This window comes from Diabrotica virgifera, chromosome 3 (assembly GCF_917563875.1).
Source record: "Diabrotica virgifera virgifera chromosome 3, PGI_DIABVI_V3a".
Taxonomy (NCBI): domain Eukaryota; kingdom Metazoa; phylum Arthropoda; class Insecta; order Coleoptera; family Chrysomelidae; genus Diabrotica; species Diabrotica virgifera.
This window is the reverse complement of record NC_065445.1, coordinates 11,770,811-11,793,078: the sequence shown is the minus strand read 5'-3', so window position 1 is coordinate 11,793,078 and position 22,268 is coordinate 11,770,811. Positions and strand designations below refer to the sequence as shown.

Below are 22,268 nucleotides of genomic sequence, written 5' to 3'. Positions count from 1 at the left end.
TTTCTAAAGAAAATAATTTCCAGAATGTGGCATAAAATTGCCACAAATAGAATATATTAAACTCGCATATATTTGCTTCATAGACATAACAAAAGAATTTGACAGAGTCAGACAGCGATATATTACAGAAAATGAAGCCAAAAAGGATACCAGCAAACATTGTTGAAGTCATTAAACAAATATGAACAATAATAACACGACAAAAATTAAAACCAACGACTCCACTACGGCCAACATACCAACACCAAGGAGAATCAGGCAGAGAGACAGCCTCAGCCCATTTCTATTCAGTATGCTAATGGCTGAAATAATAGAAGATGAGGGATCGCTACAACTAGGATACAGACTCGGTCACAGTAGAATCAGTATAGTGTGATATGCGGAGGATGCAGCCCCGATGACAGAGGATGAGGATGACCTACAAAGACAACTTTATCGATTCTACCAAGCATGTCGACGACTCAACATGAACATATCCACGCAAAAAAGAAAATGCATTACCATTGCAAAATATCCTATTAGATGCAAGCTAGTGGTAGAAGAGTAACCCATAGAACAGCTAAACCAGTTCAAATATCTAGGTGTAGATTTATCAAGTTAGCATGACCCAGCCAGAGACCTAAGAGGACAAATAAACAAGGCCGCAGTCATGTCCGAATATTTGATAGATATGGTCTTGAATAACCCATATAATATGAGAATGGACAGCAAAGTTAGAATTTATAAAACTTGCTTCAGACACTAAGAGCAATAGCAGGGAAGACCTTAAGGGATGGAATACGAAACAACACCATCAGGGAACAATGTGGCGTACAAGATGTAGTAAGATGGGGTAGCCAAAGACAAAGAGAATGGTTCAGTCATAATGGTTCAGACGTAAAAAGAATGGAGGAGCACAGACCAGCAAGAATTGCGCTAGAGGGAAAACCAGCTGGCAAGCGTTCACCAGGGAGATGGAGACCACCAAATAGATAAGAGATAGCTGGCAGTCTACCTCTCAAGAAATATTTCAAACGTCGGAATTAACAGATCCACAGATCTACAAGTATAAGAAGAAAAAGAAGAAGAAGGCATAAAATGATCACATTTCGAAAAGATTAAAAGTATCAAAAGTCATAAGTTTTTTAGCCGTTATTTTGGATGTAGGCAACTAGAGCAACCTCTTAGGGTGTTATACTACGTTTATTTCCAAGATAAGGTCTTACGCCAGTTTCAGACACGTCTGAAAGTCTGAAAATTAGATTAGTGAGATGTTATGTGTTCTCTATTCTTTTGTATGGCACCGAAGCTTAGACTTTAACAAGCCACATTTCGCAAGTATCTGGGTGTATCGGATATCTGGGTGTATCGGAAATGCTACTAATAAATTGGATGGATATAGTTCGTAACGAAGTTGTTTTGCATCGGATGGGAAAAGTTACGGTAGTCGTCAGGACAGTTAAAAATCGAAAACTTAAATATTTTGGCTATGTAATGCGACATCCAAAGAGCTATACTCCATTTAATAATACAAGGCAAGGTAGACGGAAGATGTGGGCCAGGTTGAAGAGGAACGGCATGGCTTAGAATCCTGAGAGAACGGTTTAACATATCCTCTCCATCCCTTTTCCGAGCTGCTGTCAACAAAATTATTATAGCCAATTTGATAGCCAACGCTCGAAAATCGAGAACGGCACATGAAGAAGAAGGTCGATGGCCAATGGGTGTGTCGTGTCGTCTCAGCTTGTCATTGGTTAAAACTTAATTTCTCATGAATCTGAATTGATCATCTGAAACTAGCGTCTGAACTTATCTTGAAAATGAACGTGGTATAGTCACTGAAATAGAGCCAAGAACAAATGTTAGGAACATCATCTAACAGGTTATAAAAATTAAATCGTGATACGCCTGTCACATACCCAAAAATAAAGGTAACAACAAATAAGATACAGAGAATATTGAAGTAAAGGCCAAAAGAGATGAAAAGAAGTACGCACAGTGGGACTTTTGAGAGCAATCGCGAGCAAACATTGGATAACAATGAAAGGTAGTAATATTGTTGCAACAGTTGCATAAGATTTATTCTATATGGAAAAAGTCCCTTGAGGAAAAAAATACAGAATATTTGACATATGGAAAAATCCAGAAATGTCTGGTAAAGTCTGGAACATTAGAAAATTTATATAAACACAGAAAGTTACGTAGACAATAACAAAAAAATGTGTTGAAGAAGATCCGTAGACAAGAATAGGCAGAGCTGAAGGAGAAGCTTAGACAAGAAAATGATGAGAAATAGGAGAAGTAGAGTAGAAAGGTAGAGATAGAGATCATAAATTTAAGAAATCAAAATAATTATGAACTGCTCCAACTTATAATCGAAGGCAAAAACAATAGCAAAAGGGGACCAGGAAGAAGACGCAACTCTTGGCTTAAAAATCTACGTCCATGGACGAATATGACCTCAATAGAACTATTCAGCGCTGCTGCAAATAAGATTAAATGGGCAAATGTAATGGCCAACGTCCTTACGGATAAGACACCGTAAGAAGAAGAAAGTCGGTCAGTCAGCCAAGAAGTTTTATCGGCAAATCTAGAGGATAGAGGAGAATAGAAAAATAAAAAGGTTAACGTCGTAGTCTAAAATTCTAAAAGAATCTACGACTTGGTCTGGAATAAGCTGGTGTCTGATCGGCCTATGGAGGAGCGGTACGGCAAGGGATAAGGGCTTGCGGCTCGATGATCACTCCTCCATAGATCCCTACCGGAAGGGCGTTGACGCCTTAAAAACGGTGTACAATATATAAGAAGAAGAAAGTTTATCGTTTTCAATTCGAAGCCGAAGGCAAGACCAAATGTCTGGACTGAGAAAGAAATGGCACTTTCCCTTGTAGTGTCCTTCGAGGACCCCAGCAAACATATTGCAATTCTTTCCCAGAATGCACCCAGTTGTACCTTTTTTGTGCAATCATTAGGCAGAAGGTAATGATGAGCAGCATTTAAAGCAGGTTTTCCAACGTCACCTGAAACTTAGATATTATCAAAAACATAACGAAACCTGCAAGAATTTGAAGCGGACATATTAAAAGACATATAAAAAGCATTTGACGTACCCTCAGGCACCTTAAGATTTTCTGGAACAAGTTGGTATACAGGCATTCATAGACGAACCATAGGATGGTGAAATACAACAAGCTTTTTACTTTCATCATAAAACGCTAAATTGGGGACTAACCTCAGTCTAGGAGTATGAAGGGGCGAAAAGTATTTCCAAATTTCAACAACCTATTTTATACCAAAGGTTATGCATACTGCAAAATTTTTCAAAAAAAAATCTAAAAATGAAAACGTAGATGTTATTGAAAAATAATAGGACATTTGCAAAATAATTGCAAGGACATCCAGAAACCTGTCACATAGTCTTACTAAAAATAGAACTAGTAGTTTTTTAAAGATATCTAAGAAATCCATTTCTCTCCACAACTGACCACAGAAATAAAAAAGTACTCTGGAATCATAGCAGATTTCTGGGGGACATTTTGGAGTCATACTTGGGGACACTTGCCAGAGTTCGAGACCGATTTTACTGGATCAATTGTCAATTCTACAGAGATGTAGAAAATTGGTGTAAAAGACTCTACAAAAATGGCATAATATATTTCCGGAGAGCATTCTAAAGATATTCTGGATCAACTTCTGATGACAGAGAGAGAGAGAGAGAGAGAGAGAGAGAGAGAGCGTGAAAACGAGCAGTTAAGGGTCGCAATGGATTATTTTTCAATTTTGTCTGAAATTGCACCCATTCCTAAGCAATCAATGTACACTATATGTTAGGACTGGTTTTTTTATGTCAAATGCACTTTTCTTAAAGACTTAGGTATACCTAATTACGCAAAATATTTCAAAAATGCACAATATGCGTATATTATATGAAGGGTACATAATCAAAATTCGCTTTCTCCATCCATGGCCGAAATTGAGTTGTTTATATTTTATGAATCTGTTTCTTAAACCAGGGCCGCCGCTAAAATGTTGGCCGCCCGTGTGCAACTTAATATTTGTCGCCCCCTTCCAATACTTTAATCGTTTTAACATAAGTACTATGTAATATCTAAAGAAATTTGCAGGAGACCGTAACGCGTATAATAATAATAATAATTGCTCTGATCTCGACGTTACCTTTAGACCTGGATCCCGCGTACCAAAAAAAAGTTATTATTAGGTCAATAATAATATATTATACAGAAATGCAATATTGTACTATAATACCTGTATGTGTAAGTTTTGTTTACAAGACTACTTACAACATTCGGCATGCTTAATTGTTTACTAATGTATTTAAATATATGGGCCTGGATCCCGCGTACCAAAAAAAGTTGATTAATAGCAAGCTGAAAATTTGTTAATAGCTTAAGGGTGTCTAGTCGGACAAACTTTTATGTATGGGAATACTGGAACAGGGGAAGTTTAAACTGTGGAACAGGTTAAAAATTTGGAACGTCAGACTACGAAATCGTTCCATGTATTTTGTCGGACATATCTTCCAATGATTTATTACCATTTCATTAAACTCTCATACAAAAATCAGATTGATGTTTATCACCAAATGGGCATTTTAATGAGTGGAACACGAAGAATGTTAAATGACAGGAATCAAGTTGGTTAGTAATAGCAGTCTGATTTTTGCACGAGAGTTTAATGAAAGGGTAACAAATCAATTGGATGTTCTGTCCGACAAAATACATGGGACTTTATCGTAGTTTGATGTACGAAACCTGTAACCAATTTGCTTTCTTCTAACGAGTTTGCTTCAAACCTTGTTTTCTCCAAAAGTTTGCTTCAAAACTCGCTTTCTCCAAACAAAAATGCCAGTTATTTAATTATTGACGAAAGTTGGATTTCACTGATTATTTAATATCAATTTCTATGGTTAAATTCTGTAATATGAAACTTAAATCAGTGTGACAACTGTATTGGCTTGTTTTTTACAAGTTTTTGCGATTTGTGACAAACGATAATTTTGGAGAAAGCGAGTTTTGATTCTATATCCCTCATCAATACTTATATGCAATTTAATACCATTACTTAAACAGTGTTTAAAATATTGATTTCATTCATTACCCTCTTATAAGGTTGTGATCAAAGAAATTATTTTAGAAATTAAAAGGAATTTACTTACATTATTTTTTGTAATCATTTCTTGCTTGTCCATGTATCGCGGAAGGAAAGTGTATAGTCGCGCCATCTCGCGGAATTCTTCGTCTTCTTGATTCCGAGGACACGTAGGTATCTTTAGAGAATAGTCGGCGGGTCCAGGAATGTTCGTGTCTATTTTGTAGGAATCTCTTTTTGTCTTGCTGCATTGCCAATCGATGCCTCTGTATTGCTTTTCGTAACGAGATTTCTGAAAAATAGGGAAAATAACTACTAAATTATCTAAATTATGTGTATTACAAAATAATTCTAACGAAGATAATATCATAACTTAAAAATAAAAATCGACCTGTTTCGGGATTTTTCCTTAAAGCCGCCGGTTTACGAAATAACGAATTTATTCCTATCATTTGCTGTCGGTGGAAAATAGTGTCGCGCACGCTTTATTAGCAATTAAAAAAACAAAGAAGTTTTGAATATTGTATTGCAAAAACTCTTCGGGATTTCATCAATCGATGTTTAAAGAATATCTACCTGCCTTGGCAACATTCAAATTTTCAGTTTTTCACATAGTTTTTGAGGGTTAAAAATGGCCGATTTCGCAATTTTTCAATTTTTAATCGCTTATATGTCAAAAACTATCATTTTTAGAAAAAAGTCACTAAAGACCTTTTCTGTTTGGAATGATCCAAAAAACCTAAAAATAAATAATTTTACGAAAAAAAAAACAAAAAGAAACAAAAAAACGTTTAAAGGGGTCCTTTTTGAGTAAGATTGTGCAAAAAATCCGAATTAGAATATTTTTCCTAGCGGATGCGCAGTGGCTTTCTGGACTACAGGATAATATATTCTGTGATCCAAGTATTTTGTTTTTAAAGATGTTCAAAATAATTGTAAGCGTTCCATAGTAACAATATATTAATAAAAAATCACTTTAACACTTTTCTTCTTTTCTCGATTGAGTATTAGTTTTTGTTGTACATATAAATTATTACAACTACTGAATACATAGTTATTTGCAAGAATAAAAATTTGCTAGAATTTGCAAGTATAAAAATAACAGTTATCCAAGAACATTCAAAAGCCATCTCTTTAAATTATTGATGACATTTTCAAGTAGAATGACATTCTAGTAATGTTTACGTATCCATACCAGTGTGAATTTTACTACACGTAATTTGCCGTGTAAAGACAGAAAAAGTAGGGATACCCGTAAAATATTTGCGAATTATGTACCGATAGCCTTGTTAAAAAATAAATGTTAATAAACACTAAAGAAAATAACTGATCTTAAGCAAACTATATTAATTGATAGGATATAGAGTATCTTACTTGCACCATGTCATAAAACGCTGGACCTAATGTAGTATCGTGGTATGTGGCAGGAATCGGCTTCACATCTCCAAAATGACTCACAGAATAACCATTAGCATTAAGTTTAGTGGGCACCGAAGGTCCAGATCCAACAAGGGTGTAGGGAACTCGACAAACATAGAGTTTTTTTACTTTTTCGTGGCCTACAGCATAATTATATAATATACGTGTTAATGTATTTAGTAAAAACGTTAATGGTGTAAAATAAAACTATCGTCTAAACCATACATAGAGCATTTATTGTAAACATTTTGTTTACAACTTGCTTTACTTTATCGTGTCCGGAATTGTCATTCGTATAATTGCGGTAACCGAGTATTCGCGGTGTGCAAGTACTTGGAAGGGAAACGAGAAACGACCGTGCGCGAGTCGCGGAGAAATATTGCAACTATGTTAAATAATTCATATTGTCAGTTGAAATTGTCAAATTGACGTATATTTCATACCTTCTGTCATTGAAGCAGAAAAATTATATATTGCTCCACAATATTGATATGATATGCAATTATTATATAAAGGTAAATTTAATTAATTGTATTTTGCTTGCAGTGCTGCATTTTAATAACTAATTTTATTTACTACATACACTTGTTTAAGTTTGCATAACATAACCTGCATCTTATTTTTTCTTTTTATTATTTTTTTTGGACTATGGCCTTGACAATTATCCAGTCTGTCTCCTGTCGTTTCCCTATTACTGAGGATCGTGATTTCTTCCAATATTCCTAACAATGTTTCTCCATTGGTCTCTATCTTCAGCTGCTCTAAGAGCTTCGCAGAATGAGTTTCCAGCTGAATGCTTTATTTGGTCAGACCATCTAGTTGGTGATCGTCCGCTTGATCTTCTCCCCGGAACGTTTCCAGAAACAATTAATCTCTCCAAACTGTCGTCACCTCTGCGAACCACGTGACCAAAGAATTCCAAAATTCGTTGCAGACATATTGCGGACAGCCTTTTTTTAATATTGAGTTGGTTTAGAATGGAGACGTTTGTCCTATGAGCTGTCCAAGGTATGCGCAGCATTTTTCTCCAGCACCACATCTCAAAGGCATCAATTTTTTTGCGCTCGCATGCGCGAAGAGTCCAAGTCTCTGCTCCGTATAGAAATATTGAGAATACAAGGGCATTCACCAGTCTCATCTTGATATTTTGAGAGAGAGATCTGTCTTTCCAAAGTTTAGTTAGGCGACTCATCGCATTTTTTTCCATACCAATACGTCTCCGAACTGCTTCACAGTTACCATCGTTAGTTATACTAGACCCGAGATAGACAAAGGTGTTTACTATCTGGTATTCCTGTAATATGTTAGTCAGTTTATCACTATTCAACTGACAATTATCCAGTAACCAGGACTAATATAATTGGCCAATATAATTAAAAGTGCGAATAAAAGTACAGAGCGTAGAAATAGAGGTCGCTTTGCCGAACTTGCACGGCCCCAATAGGCTACGTCGGTTCCATCTTTGTTGGCGACCCATAAATCTTCGAGGGTGCTTTGATGAGGACACTTTCTGCTAAAGTTGCACAAGTTTGACTTGAATGTTTGAAATTGACTTGAGTTTGACTTAATTTCAAGTCAAACTCAAGTCAATCCCTCTAACAAATAATTCAAGTCAATTCAAACTGGTCAATCGTACAGGTTTGAAAATTCAAACTGTTTGTCAAACTAGTTTGAAAGAGTTTGAAACGTAGTATTTCGTAGATATACTTTTTTCTTGAGATAGACATGTCAGTTGCCAATTAAGATAAGAAATTTAATAATACATTGAGTGCCATATAAATCATCATTTAGTTCCAATAATTTTAGTATTTGTTTCCATCTACTTATTTTTAACAATCATGTACAATAGAACACTGACACTTTCACAGTAAACTATTTTAAGCACGCACAACAAAATTAAATAAAAAATACTAAATGAACAGTTTCTGGTTTAAATGGGATCTACAGTAGGAAAAATGAAAGAATACCCATGAACGAACATATAAAACACGCTATATTTTCCTGTCACCGTGTCATACAAAAAATTGGCCAGCGCAAGTACATGTAATAATTATTATTACATGTACTTGCGCTGGGCAATTTTCTTTGTGACACAGTGACAGGAAAATACGGCGTGTTTTATATGTTCGTTCATGGGTATTCTTTCATTTTTCCAACTGTAGCTATTTTTATAATTTTCTGCTTTTATAACCGATAACAATAAACACCGACTCCGTCTTCAACGACAGAACGAAAGTCATAAAAAAAGGTTTAGAAAAGTTAAAAATGAAGAAAATAAAGAACCTCAAAAATCTGTTTTCGTACCAACCCCTTTTTAAGCATGTTAATTCCTTGAAATTTTATGGTCAAATTTGTATTATCTACATTTTTTCAATACAAACGCCCCAGAATCTCATAACATGTGGTGTGTGTACTAAAAGTATAAGTCAAGCTGCGTAAGTGAAAGCGGAAGGTACTAACAGTATAAGTTGACTTGTACAACGCTTGTACTCTTAATACAAAGCAGACTTTTGAAACTAAAAGTTGTACTGTTGGAATAAAATCAATATTTATACATGAAAACAGGCTATTGACTTATACTCTTAGTACAGAAATGATTAATAAACATTTAAAATTCAAAATATAGGAGAATCCCGAAAGGTCCATTTTATGACTTATACTATACTCTTAGTACATAGCACGTTAGCTGATATAATATAGATATTTTATATAGATTATTTGTATTTTTCAATTTAATTATATATGTAAACACAACATTTTCACTTTAAAAAAATTTCATAATTTTTTGACCGAAACTTCAAAATTAATGTGTACCTACATTTATTGGAACAAAAACGTTATTCTGGCAAAACGCTTAGTTTAGCATAAACAGACTAAAGACGGTTAGTCGGTGCTTAGTCTACAACTGCGAAACTGTTATGAATATATGGCAGTTATGAATATATGGCAGTTATGAATGGCAGTTAAGAATGGCAGTTATGAATATAGTCTTGTTATGCAAAACTAAAAACCCTTAATAGACAGAATGTCGCTTGGTTTATTTTTGTTTTTCTTAGTAACCGTTAACATGCCAATAACAGGGATTTTTCCAAGATAGTTTTAGCTATGTGTCACCAGAATCCGCTGTTATCTCGATTTTAAAGAAATGACGCTTGGTCGAGTTATGCATAACGCCGTCCTTTAAAAGAATTAGTTCACTGTTTGTGATTTTATAACTCTGTTCTTTATTTTTGTATGTATGCACTTTGCAATTTTCATTGTTTTGGATTCTCCTGCCGCAACATCAAATAAATCAGTATACTTATTTTTCTTAATTAATACTGCTTCGACTACAGATTTTTTCTCTTAATTTTTGCAGTGGGAATACCTTCAATATCAGACTAAATTTGTTTTGGTACTTATTCTTAACCGAAAAATATCCAAATTCAGATATTATCTCCCAAAGCCACACACTTCAAAACAAACGTAATAAACAAGCCAAACATGGACGTCTAAATATGAACTACAAACTAATTTGCGGAGTAGCAGAGTACAGATTTAGACCTATCCAAATAAGTCACAACAAAATCCGCACGCTCTCAATTAGAATTGGAAATAAACACGTTGCCAATATGATATTCAAACTTCAAACTGTTTGAAGAAGTTTGATTTCAAGTCAAACCTAATGATATCGAAATCAAGTCAAGTCAAACTTTTTTACAAAAAAAGTTTGATTTTCAAGTCAAGTCAAGTTTGTTGAATAAAATCAAACTAGTTTGACTTGATGCATCTCTACTTTCTGCATATAAGAATCAACTTCTTTGGTGTGGGCAGATCTGTTCCAAATGGGACCTGCATATTCATCAGTTGAAAAACACAGTTCATATGCTGTCGTACTTAAGATGCCATAACATGCACCCCATTAACTTCCCGATAGCTTCCTGGGTATGCTGTTCCCAGTTTTTACTATCCCTCTAGTTTTTATGCAATGATGTCTGTAGGTGAAGGACCGGTTCAGAGTTACTCCAAGATACTTAGGTTGGTCTGTGTGTTCTAAAGTATTACCATTCCACACAATTTGGAGTTTTCGTTAAGCTTTCTTTGAAAGAAGAATTGGATCTCACCTCAGGGAATTCTGAAGTAAGTACGCAGTCATTGTTTTAAGGCAGTTTTGAGTATCTCTGCTACTTCTTCAAAACTTTTGCTTAAGCACATATTGCGACACCACCAGCATAGAGGAAGTGCTTGGTTTCAGTTGGCGTGGGTTGGTCGTTTGTCGTTTGTACATAGAACGAAAAGGATTGGCGCTAAAATACTTCCCTGTGAGACGCCGTTTTTTGAACTCCCCACCTACTTACTTTTCCCTCTAGCATGACGAAAAAACGTCTGTTTTTCAGTAATGAATATACATACAATACCTAGATGTTGGTCATTGAGAGTTTCGTACAATTTGTGTACCAATGTTTTGTAACTTACTGAGTCATAGGCTGCTGGCAGATCTACGAAAGCAGCAACTGTTATAAGCTTTTCTTCGAAGTCCAATTCAATTTGCTCTGTTAGTGCAACAACTTGACCGGTGCAAAATTTGCGGGGTCTAATGCCTGGTTTCACCAACAAATCTTAAGCTTAAGATGTGCTTTAAGCTCAGGTTACTAAACATACGCGTTGCACCATTGAGTTTTAGATCAATTTTCAGCTTGCTACAATGGATTTCCACGTGGTAAGAATCGAAAATTATGGTGCAACGTAAGTGAAACTTAAAGCGGCTCTATCTATAAGCTGAGCTTAGCTAAGCTGGAGCTTAAGATTTGTTGGTGAAACCAGGCATAAATCCTCCTTGTTGTAGGATTAGGTGTTTGTCGACATTTTTTTCTATTCTGGCCAGAATGGGTTGCATGAGGTAAAACTGAATGAGATTGCGAACGAGCTTGCTGTGTGACAAGTGGAAAAATGTTTGTACCAATTGGTCTATACAGAGTTTTTAGTATTGGCCCAAATGCCTGTTTAAACATAAATAATTTTTTTAAGATAAAGAGATTTTTAGGAATATTCTTCCAATTATAGAAAACAGCTAAAATAATATGAAAAATTATTCTTGTTAAACGATTTTTGCCTAGCTTAATTTGGTTTAGATAAATTTAAAGAACATTAACGCAATGATTGAAAGTGCCGATTATTTGATTGATGATTTTTGTTGTTTGTTAACACACATAATAATATAAAAATAAGATAATTTTTCTGAATTATCTGATAACAAGTTAATATATCTTACATTGCATTATAATAATTTTTTTGAAATGTTGTGTAAAGATGCCGACTTTTCCTATATCGTCGGTCTAATATGAAAAATGCGTTGGTCCAAAATATTCAATTTCAGACTTTTGATAGCATCTATTAGCATTATCCAATAGCATTATCTGTTTTCTTCTAATATAGTTGATAAATAATAATTTTGTAAAATTGTGAAAGTGTTGGAAGTGTAAGGTTGAAAACCATATGAAATCTGCACAAGTCCCACAAGTCCGCTCTTATTAGTGGCCAAACCATTCAAACGTATCGGCAATTTTCTGATGTTTATATAATAAAGTCTTTTTCCACCTACCTCTACCGAAAGTATACTTTTCCGGACCTGATTGTAGGAAGCAAAGTTGTACTTTTCCTCCCTAGAAAAAGTAACAGTGACGTCATGGTATTTCATTCATCAAATATAACTTATTGACGCCCTGTACAATATCTATTTTCTATTACGTAAGTATCTATACATTTTAACGTTTATTTATAAAACACCCTGTATTTTGCAAAATGGTAAAAAACAGTAAATTGTTATTTTGATTTAACAATGTTTACATTAATAATTTGACTTATATTTGACAGTTGACAGTTATATTGTACCTACTTGGTAGTTTTAGTTATAATAAATTTTGTTGGTTAGTTACATAAATAAATTAAGTAAAAATGAAAAAATGACTTGTTATTTGAGGAAGGTGGAAAAACCATATGTATAACATGGGAGTAAAGTGCCTTTTCTTCCCTTGAATGATTAGAGGAAAGTAACCAAATATGGAATAGTGCCCTAATATGGAATTCCTTGATTTCTCCGAAAATATAAGTTGGAAGCGCACTACAAGACCATCCTCTATTTCAGTTCCTCTCTTTATTATCGTATTCACACCTCTGTGTCAGATACGCGAACGATACGTGTCTGGCAGGCGCGTTTTGTTTTATCGTCTCGCAGAAAATGTCAAAGGTAAATATACTCAATGAGTATTATTGGTTATTATGCATGAATACAGACTTGTTATGCTATTGAGTAAATCGATAGTACCTTTATTTTAATATTTTATGACCTTCTGTAATTAAAACATTATGACTTGAAAAAATGTTGATACTAGTTTGAACTAATTTACACATCCAAATATGGACAGTCGTTGGTGCTTTATTATGGAATAATAGATTAAGTGCATAATGTGTGGGCTCATTATGATTGTGCTGGTCCAGAGTTTGATACATGGATCTGTGATGTCTGCAAGTGAATTAAGCTACTTCTTTCATTTTTCACAATTTTCTTATTTAAATTTATTTGATCTCAGATGTTTACGTCTATTTTTGTTATTGCTATGTAGATTTATCCTTATATTCCATATATGGTTATCTATTCCATATTTGGTTACTTATTTGGGATTTTGTTTTTTTGTTCGATTTTTTTTTGTTAATTAAGATATTTAATGGAAGGCTTTTAATTACTACATAAAAATGTATGACTGATTTGTCATAACATTAAACTGTTTTCATTTCTATAAAGGTATTTTTCCAAAACAAAAGGGTATTCCATATTTGGCGACTTTCCTCTACCTACTGCCGTCCGCTGCGCGTCGGGCAGTAAACTTCATTCTCGGGAGGAAAAGTAACACTTTCCTCCCTTGTTATACAAATAGTTATTTCGACCTACCTTTATCGAAAGTATACTTTTCCGGACCTGATTGTAGGGAGCAAAGTTGTACTTGTCCTCCATAGGGAGGAAAATATTTTTCCTCCCTAGGGAGGAAAAGTGAAAGTGACGTCATGGTATTTTATTTATGAAATATAACTTATTGACGCCTTGTGCAATATCTATTTTCTATTACGTAAGTATCTATACATTTTAATGTTTATTTATAAAACACTCTGTATTTTGCAGAATGGTAAAAAACAGTAAATTGTTATTTTGATTTAACAATGTTTACATTATTAATTTGACTTATATTTGACAGTTGACAGTTATATTGTACCTACTTGTTAGTTTTAGTTTTAATAAATTTTGTTGGTAGTTACATAAATAAATTAAGCAAAAATGAAAAAATGACTTGTTATTAATTTGAGGAAGGTGGAAAAACCATATATTGTATAACATGGGAGTAAAGTGCCTTTTCCTCCCTTGAATGATTACTTAGTAATTAAATAATTTATTAAGTAAACTTTATTCTCGGGAGGAAAAGTAGCACTTTCCTCCCTTGTTACACAAATAGCTATTCCTTGTAAACGGGTGAGTGCCTACAGGGAACAGGTTAAAATGACAACGTAATATTTGATAATTAAACAAATTGATTACGAAAAACGTGAATTTAAATTGTTGTCGGACTTGTGCAATTTTCACATTATATTTAGTTGCATACAAGTGGAGTTATGAGCAGTTAGTTTTTGTCTCCTGTAAAATCAGGTATTTTTAACTTATGCATTTTTCACATCAGGACGACCATATACGATATATTTGAACTATTTTAGTTAGCCCTTTAAACATACCTGCAATTTTCACATTATATTTAGTTGTATACAAGTGGAGTTATGCGCAGTTAGTTTTTGTCTCCTGTAAAATCGGGTATTTTGGACTTACGCATTTCTCACATCAGGACGATGATATACGATATATTTGAACTATTTTAGTTAGCCCTTTAAACATACCTGCAATTCTATCAGCTTGTGTCATACATTTGACAGGTTTAACGTCATATGCTTCTGGTCCAGGCGATAGGTTGTCGATCTTTGATGTTCTAGAAGCTGTATATTGTGGAGAACAGCCCAACTAGGAAACAAACAAAATAATCATATTATTCAGTTTTTTTTCCAGTAACTAATTGGCTTATTGCATATTTCTTTAAATTATTTTATGCCTGGTTGCACCAACAAATCTTAAGCCATCTTGACACCACTGACTCTTAGATCTATTTCTAGCTTGCCATAATGGATTGCCAAGTGGATTGCATCTTAAGAGGAAACAGTAGCGATCAACAGGTAGCGAAAACGCGTTCCAAGATTGCGGCTGTAATTTTTGAATATTTTTTCGAGATATTTGGCACACTTATTCGTAATATAATAAAGAATGGCGGTACAGAGCCCAATTTGAAAAATATATTAATATGTGGAAATTACTCTGTAATTAAATACAATATTAAAAAAACGAGCCTGTACCGCCGTTAAGAAGAACAAAAAAAATACACTTTCTTCAAATAAACTTTTTTATCCGATGCCTAGATTTTGTGTCATTTTGGAACTACTAAACTTTTTTATTTCATTAGTAGTTCCAAAATGACACAAAATCTAGGCATCGGATAAAAAAGTTTATTTGAAGAAAGTGTATTTTTTTGTTATTCCTAGGCCGGTTGTTCGAACGCTAATCAACATTGATCACTATCAAATATTTAATTACTGTCACAACTGTCAATGTCAACTTTGGTTGGGTTGCTGAAAACATGGTTAATTATAATTATGAGATTAGTTAGTCAATTAACATAACAATTATTAACATAATTCATTAACTAATTTCATAATTGTCATCAATAATTATGTTTTCGGCAACCCAACCAAAGTTGACATTGACAGTTGTGACAGTAATTAAGTATTTGATAGTGATCAATGTTGATTAGCGTTCGAACAACCGGCCCTTAATGGCGGTACAGGCTCGTTTTTTAATATTGTATTTAATTACAGAGTAATTTCCACATATTAATATATTTTTCAAATTGGGCTCTGTATCGCCATTCTTTATTATATTACGAATACGTGTGCCAAATATCTCGAAAAAGTATTCAAAATTACAGCCGCAATCTTGGAACGCGTTTTGGCTACCTGTTGATCGCTACTGTATCACCTTAAACTTCGTCTCAATTAAGACGTGCTTATTAAGAATCGAAAATTATGGTGCAACGTAAGTGAGATTTAAGGCGACCCTATATATTGTTATGATCTACTTTTTATTACTTTAATATCAATAAATCTTTATTTGATTACTCCAATTAATTATTTAATAAATTATCCAATTGTCGCAAATAATACAAAAAATTAAGGAAATATCTCAGGGTGCCTTTTTATAATACAAAAAAAGTATCTAAATTATCTTATGTTATACTTATCTTCTCTCGTGGTTTCAGTATCTCTTAGTTGGTTCTAATCGGGAAAAAATATTAGGAAAGGGAATTAAATAGAAATATAAAATAATCATACAGAATTGTCTTTTATTATCAAAATCAATACTCTAAAAATCGATCAAATTTAAAACCTGTGGACACAGCTCTCCGAATGAAATTTTTACCACTTATATTTATTCTAGTTAAAAAAACAATTTATCGGTTTGTTCCCGATGACTTTGATAAAACAAGCTAAACAAACAAATTTAGGTATTCGCAAAATTACCTATACTTCCTATTTACTTTTTGAAATATTGGAATCTTAATTCATATGCTTTTACTCAAAATTTTAGTTTCCGAACATAAAAATATCTTTCACATAAATTGACTGACCTTTTGCTTCACTCACTCTGATGTCTTCTCTTGACCCAAAACAGCTCTCCCTCGTTGACTATGTTAGGCTACCCATCAAAGCCCTCTCCGTTCTCAAGCTTCAAATCTATCAGCATACCAGCACCAATTCTCCAACAAAACACAAACTCCAAAAATTCTCTCCTCTCCTTCTCACAATAATACAGAATCAAAGAGGTATTTCGTCTCAATTTGATCTGTCTCTCGTTCCACTTTTCAGCTCTATTCTCCACTATCAAAACACCCACCGGTACTTGCTATCTAACTATCCACGAAAACGTTGACTGCTCTTCAGCGATGCCAATAACATAATAATCTTTTCTTTCTCAAACTGTCTCAACTTTCAAGCTTCTCTTTTCCCATTCCAAAGTGCCTAGCCAATCAGAAACATTTATCTCCACATCTTTTTTTCTTTTCATTCGAAAACAAACAGTCATTCTTTAAAAAATATTCCTACTCAAACTTATGACTTTTCGGAAATTATCTAAATATTCCTATCATTAAACAAACATATTTAAAATTCCAAACTTTCTTTACCTCAATTTTCTAAGATCTAATTACTGTGGCTTTTGGCCTCGTGCATAACAAAACACCGTTATAATCTCCAAATACCCTGAACAATTATTGTCTATTCATATCAAGTTCTTTCCTAATGTGTTTTATTTTTCAGGGAAAAAACTTACTAACGATAAACCACTTCTTAAAACTTATAATAAATAGTTACAAATCAATATACAGGGTGTATCAAATTCATGTGCCCGCGTTACATTAAAAAAAATTAAAATTTTTATTCTATCTTTGATTGATAAATTGAAACACAATAATATCTATAAGCTGAGCACGGCTAAGCTGGAGCTTAAGATTTGTTGGTGCAATCAGGCATTAACAAATTACCTTTTTATGTTTCGCATCATCTGGAAGTTGATAAAAGGTACTACAAAACGATGGATTCAAATATGAAGGCTCTAATTTGGATGAACTTAAAAACGGAACTCGGTTGTCTAAAAAAATGTATATTGTATAATATTAATGCACTTGGTACAATTTTCCAGGTGGAGAAAATGGCAATACATCACTGCGTGGAAGAAATAGAAAGGCAGAAAAGAACGTACCATTCAATTGCCATCTTCGCAGATAGCCAGGCAGCGCATTCAATTTTGTCGAGGTCAATTCTAAACCAGTATGGGATTGTGTAGGTGCTCTAAATAAACTTGGAGACCGTAGCAAGGTTACGGTAGCTTGGGTACCGGAGTATGAGAGCCATCATAAGGGTAATGAAAAAGCAGATGAAATGGTCAAATAAGGTTCATTAATTCTATTCATTGGACCGGAACCCTTCTGCAGCGTTGAAAAGGCAGCATCAATAACGCCTACAAGAAAGTGAGTAGCTCACAAATCTCTGGAATAGTGGAGGAATTCACCAGGACAAAGGCAGATGAAACAATTTATTTTAGATCATTCGCCAATATTTATGACAGACTAAAAAAGAAAAGACAGGAAAACAGTCATAGTCATATTAGGTCGGCTAACAGAACACTGTAAGCTGAATGGGTAATTGAAACTGATGAGGTTAGCAGATCAAAAACATTGAGGCATTCGAGATGTGGTGCTACAGGAGAATGTGGAAAATACCATGGACAGAGAGAGTAACAAATCAAAATGTTTTGTTGAAGATGGGGAAGGAATGCGAAGTCATAAAAACCATACAAACGAGAAAATTGGAATATCTAGGCCACATAATGAGAAGGGAAAAGTACTCCCTGCTAAGGCAGCTCATGAGCCATCCCTGCCAAGGCAGCCTCCTCATAATCCGAGGAAAAATTTCGGTAAAGAGAAATGTGGGACATTTAAGGGAAAATTTAAGGGAAGAAGGCTGTCAGTGCGACAGCCTGGCAAATTTGCGGTTCTTTGCAGTAGGCGAAGAAAACCTAGCGGCAATGGGCTACATGGAAGGGTCAGTCTCGAACTGTTTTTTCATCGTCTATATTTAAAATGTTTTATACCTTTTAGACAGGCTTCTTTGTCCCATCTTCGTTCACCAATGATTCCATCTATAGTCTGTGTTATTGCGTGTCTAGCAGTCCATACTTTCCTGAATACTTTTGTTACATGATTTTTTAATTTTTTTATTACATAAGGAGCTAGGATAAGATAAGCCTAGAAGGCAGGGAGATCTCACAGCTACGAACATTGGATGCACATAAACCAAGTCAAGACACAAGTCCTACAAATCCTTCCGGATTTCTGTAGGACTTTTTTTATCCCTTAGACTATATTCTAGTTATTTGATTTCACAAACTTACCTTACTTTTAAATGAAATGAAATAAATGAAATTAAACTCTAAAAAACTTACGGAGCTGTGTTTTGCATATGACAGTGTAAGTAGTTGGTCCAATTAAGCCTGAGGTTGGTGACTTCCAGGGAACACCAAATCGGGCGGTTTTGTTATGCATATTTAGCAACAAGTAAAAAAATCGCGCAAACAATAAAGTTTGTTATTAAAATAACGCCGGAAATTGTTTCGTTCATTAATTTTTGGTATTTTATTTAACGATAATATGACATTGACAAATATTGATTGATTGATTTGTAAGGTTTGAAAGAAAGTGCCAAACAATCAGGGCCGGATTTAAGGGGGCGCAGGCTGGGCAGCTGCCCGGGGCCCCACATTTCGGGGGCCTCCACAAAGCCCCAAACATAAGAGGTTCATTTAAATAGATATTGGCAGGAGATACAGGAACTCGACAATGCAGGTATGACAAGTATAAAATGAAGGAGCGTAGGAGTGATAATATAATTGTTCATGGTTATGTTTTTCACCTTCCACCGGGTGAGTGTATTGCTTCGTTTGTAAATTGTTACCTAGTGTTCGTACACATTTCAGTCACAGAGGATTTTGTGATTGAAAACATGCATATAGTAGGCTTATGGATCACGGAATGTCTAAAGCACACGAAAGAATTGGGCGTATTGATACTGAAATAGCAAAACAGGCCGAAGAAATAAAGAATTATTGGAAAATGGTAACTCAAACACTAATTTTAGTGTTATAAAGTTTATTTGTGAACGAGATTTAGCATTTCGCAGCCAAAATGAGTTGTCGAGTTCATCACAAAATGAAAATTAATTGGGAATACTCCAGTTATTAGCTGAATATGATCAATTTTTGAAGCACCATATTTTAAAAAAAATATTCAAATCCTGGAAGCGGTCATGTCAACTACCTTTCATCAACCATATGTGAGGAAATTGTACATCCGATGGATCAAAACGTATTAAATGAAATATAAGCCAAGAACTTCAAATGTACCAATTGCTAAATAAAAGAATATGAATGATGCTTTTCCAAATGTTGAGGTGACTCTTTGTTTATATTTAGTTCTGATGCGAACTAACTGCAGTGGTTAGTGATCATTAAGTTAATTAAAAATCGACTTCGGTCTATGATGCGCCAAGAGTGTCTGAATTATCTCTCTACAATGAGCATTGGTCACGATGTCTTAATGCAACTAGATATGTCCCACATAATCAAGAAATTTTCAATTAAGTTATCTCGAAAAGTTTCCGGACTTTAACCATACATCTTACTGTTATTCTGAATATATTACTGTAACAAGTTACAGCTCGTGTACTTTTTATGATTTAAAATTATATTTATAAAAGTAGATCAACATTTTTTTAATGGTAGGAGGTAGGGCCCAAACACCAATTCTGCCCAGGGGCCCCCACTGCCTTAAATCCGGCCCTGCAAACAATAGGTGAGTCCAAGACTTTGACGTTGTTCTGAAGCTATTTCCTTGTGGCATTTTTATAATTACGTATTTTTTATGGGAAATAAGCCATTGAATAAACAAGACTTTGACGTTTATGAAACCGCTGGGAGTCAAACTGTCAAACATGGTATTTGTTTATATTTGTAAATACGACATTGTTTCTTAAGTTTTTTACCGTTAACAGTATTTTAGTTGTATTTTCCGAACATTTTGTTGTAGATTTTGTGTAGTTTTTAGTTGTAGAAGTACTTGAACGGCTTTATTTCGTTTTAAGCAGTGAATAAATAAACATGTGAAAATATTTTGGAAAGTTGTTGGTAGACAATACAGATGTTGCTAGTAGCTACAAGCAAAAGATTGGCAAAACAGATAATATAGGTCCACTTTCCCTCAAGGGGTCTGAGTTAGCCTACGGTGGAGACAGTTTTCCAAACGTAAGTAACATGAGCATGGTTAGTTATTTAGCATTTTTATAGAACGTTTTATAGTATTAACTATGGTTTTTGTCTCTCACATGATAACTTATTTAGTTGTTTTATGCTTAAAATGTAGCACTGATGATAACTGATAAAACCGAACTTTATCATGAATACTTCCTATTCCTCACTTCAAAACACAACAGAAATGAGACATATTATCTTTTTAAATTAATTTTTCCAGTGAAAATGTTAAATTAATTATTGTACAAAACAAAATTACAAAGAAACGCAACTAAATTGATCCAGAACACATTAAGAACTGATAGAATAATATTTATGTTTGTTGAAATGTTGAAAAATTTTGACAGCATGTTGGAATGCCCTATTGATTTAATTATGACAGCATGTTAGAATGCCCTATATAAGGTTTTCCTTATGTGAGGTTGTCTTATACCTGGTTGCACCAGTATATCTTAAGCTTAAGGGTAAGAACAGAACAAGTAGGTCGCGGTGGAGGTGGAGGGGGAGGTCGCGGTCGATGTCGATACCCATGTAAAACAAATACATTGTAGTGAATGGAAGAGAACAGAGCAGGTAAGTCGCGGTGGAGGTTTAGCGCGATGCCATCCAGGAGGTTTACATCGATGCTTTTTAATATGAAATGAGTTTGTTTTACATGGATGTCTACTGCGCGGCCTACAAGGATGCTTCCCTGTGATTGGTCCGTTCGAAGCCAAGTTGTCATTACCTCCGCTATCTGAGTTGATACTTTTTATATAATCACTTTTTTGTATTCAGTTTATTTTTGAATTTTTTCAAATTTCATTAACCCTTAAGTACTAACATTTTAAATCAATGACGTAAACACTAACTAACCGCTTGACAGACGGGTTTAACATTTTAGTGTTATTTTTTGTTTTTGTTAAATATTTTAATGCAAAAAAATATCTCGATGACTTACTGTAAGTATTGATTATCTAAAACACACAGTAATTAATCTAGTTTCTCTGTATTTATTAAAATAAAAAACATTATAACAAGAATGGAAGGATTGTTTGTGTATCTTTTTACTCCTGAAAAAAAGTGTGATAAAAATTAAACAAATTAAAGAATCTTAATAAAAATTTATAATCGAGTTAAACAAAGAGTAACAAAAATGAAAATAAAAAGGTTTTTAAAAAATGTTAAAACAAAAAAAAAACTGACAGATACTATACTTAGTACAGTGTAGCAATGAAAGTCAATGGCAATATTTTCATCACAAATTGATTCCCCTTCGCTTATGTCGTCCTCTACCTCATCAATCCATTTCAAAAGAGTTTACTCAGGGTCTTTATTCCCTTATTTGATGTTTTTTTGACGAACTGGGACACATTTTGTGTAATGACGAACTGGACACAAACACTAATACCTTGTCTATTAGACGGAAATCAGACTTTCAGCCTAAACATCTTTCGAATAACAACCTGCCGCAAATTGCCGAATTCAATACTACCAAACAACAACCCAACTTGAAAAGTCATAAACGGGTGACCCTCAAAATTTTCTAGGAAGGGAAATATCCCACTTTCGACAAGCGATGCCGTCTGAGAGACGGGGTGTTAGTACTTAAGAGTTAAACTACTTCACTTGATAGTGGTTCTAGCTCGACTTACAGCGCAGGTGACCTCCTTGCTATGTGCTGTTGACATCGACTGCGACTTAACTAGTGGCATCCACCGCGACCTACACCTCCACATCCACCTCGACCGACTTGTTCTGTTCTTACCCTAAGACGTGCCTTAAGCTCCGCTTACGA

The 22,268-nt window shown here is 34.3% G+C and overlaps 1 protein-coding gene across 2 annotated transcripts in view; it reads right to left on the bottom strand.

The window, feature by feature from the left end:
* LOC114349429 (sperm-tail PG-rich repeat-containing protein 2-like) overlaps positions 1-18,878 on the bottom strand; it is a 162,715-nt gene extending 143,837 nt beyond the window's left edge. Inside the window, exons 1-5 of one of the 2 annotated variants that reach the window (XM_050646329.1) lie at positions 18,632-18,878; positions 17,172-17,278; positions 14,425-14,545; positions 6,463-6,647; positions 5,156-5,380 (exon numbers count right to left, since the gene is read on the bottom strand). In XM_050646329.1, the coding sequence (XP_050502286.1) occupies positions 5,156-5,380; positions 6,463-6,647; positions 14,425-14,545; positions 17,172-17,278; positions 18,632-18,731 (738 nt within the window). In that variant the 5' untranslated portion in view covers positions 18,732-18,878. Of the gene's footprint in view, positions 1-5,155; positions 5,381-6,462; positions 6,648-14,424; positions 14,546-16,259; positions 16,723-17,171; positions 17,279-18,631 lie in introns of those variants that run through there. The other variant, XR_007696985.1, reaches the window with a different exon arrangement.
* Between the last annotated feature and the right edge of the window lie 3,390 nt (positions 18,879-22,268).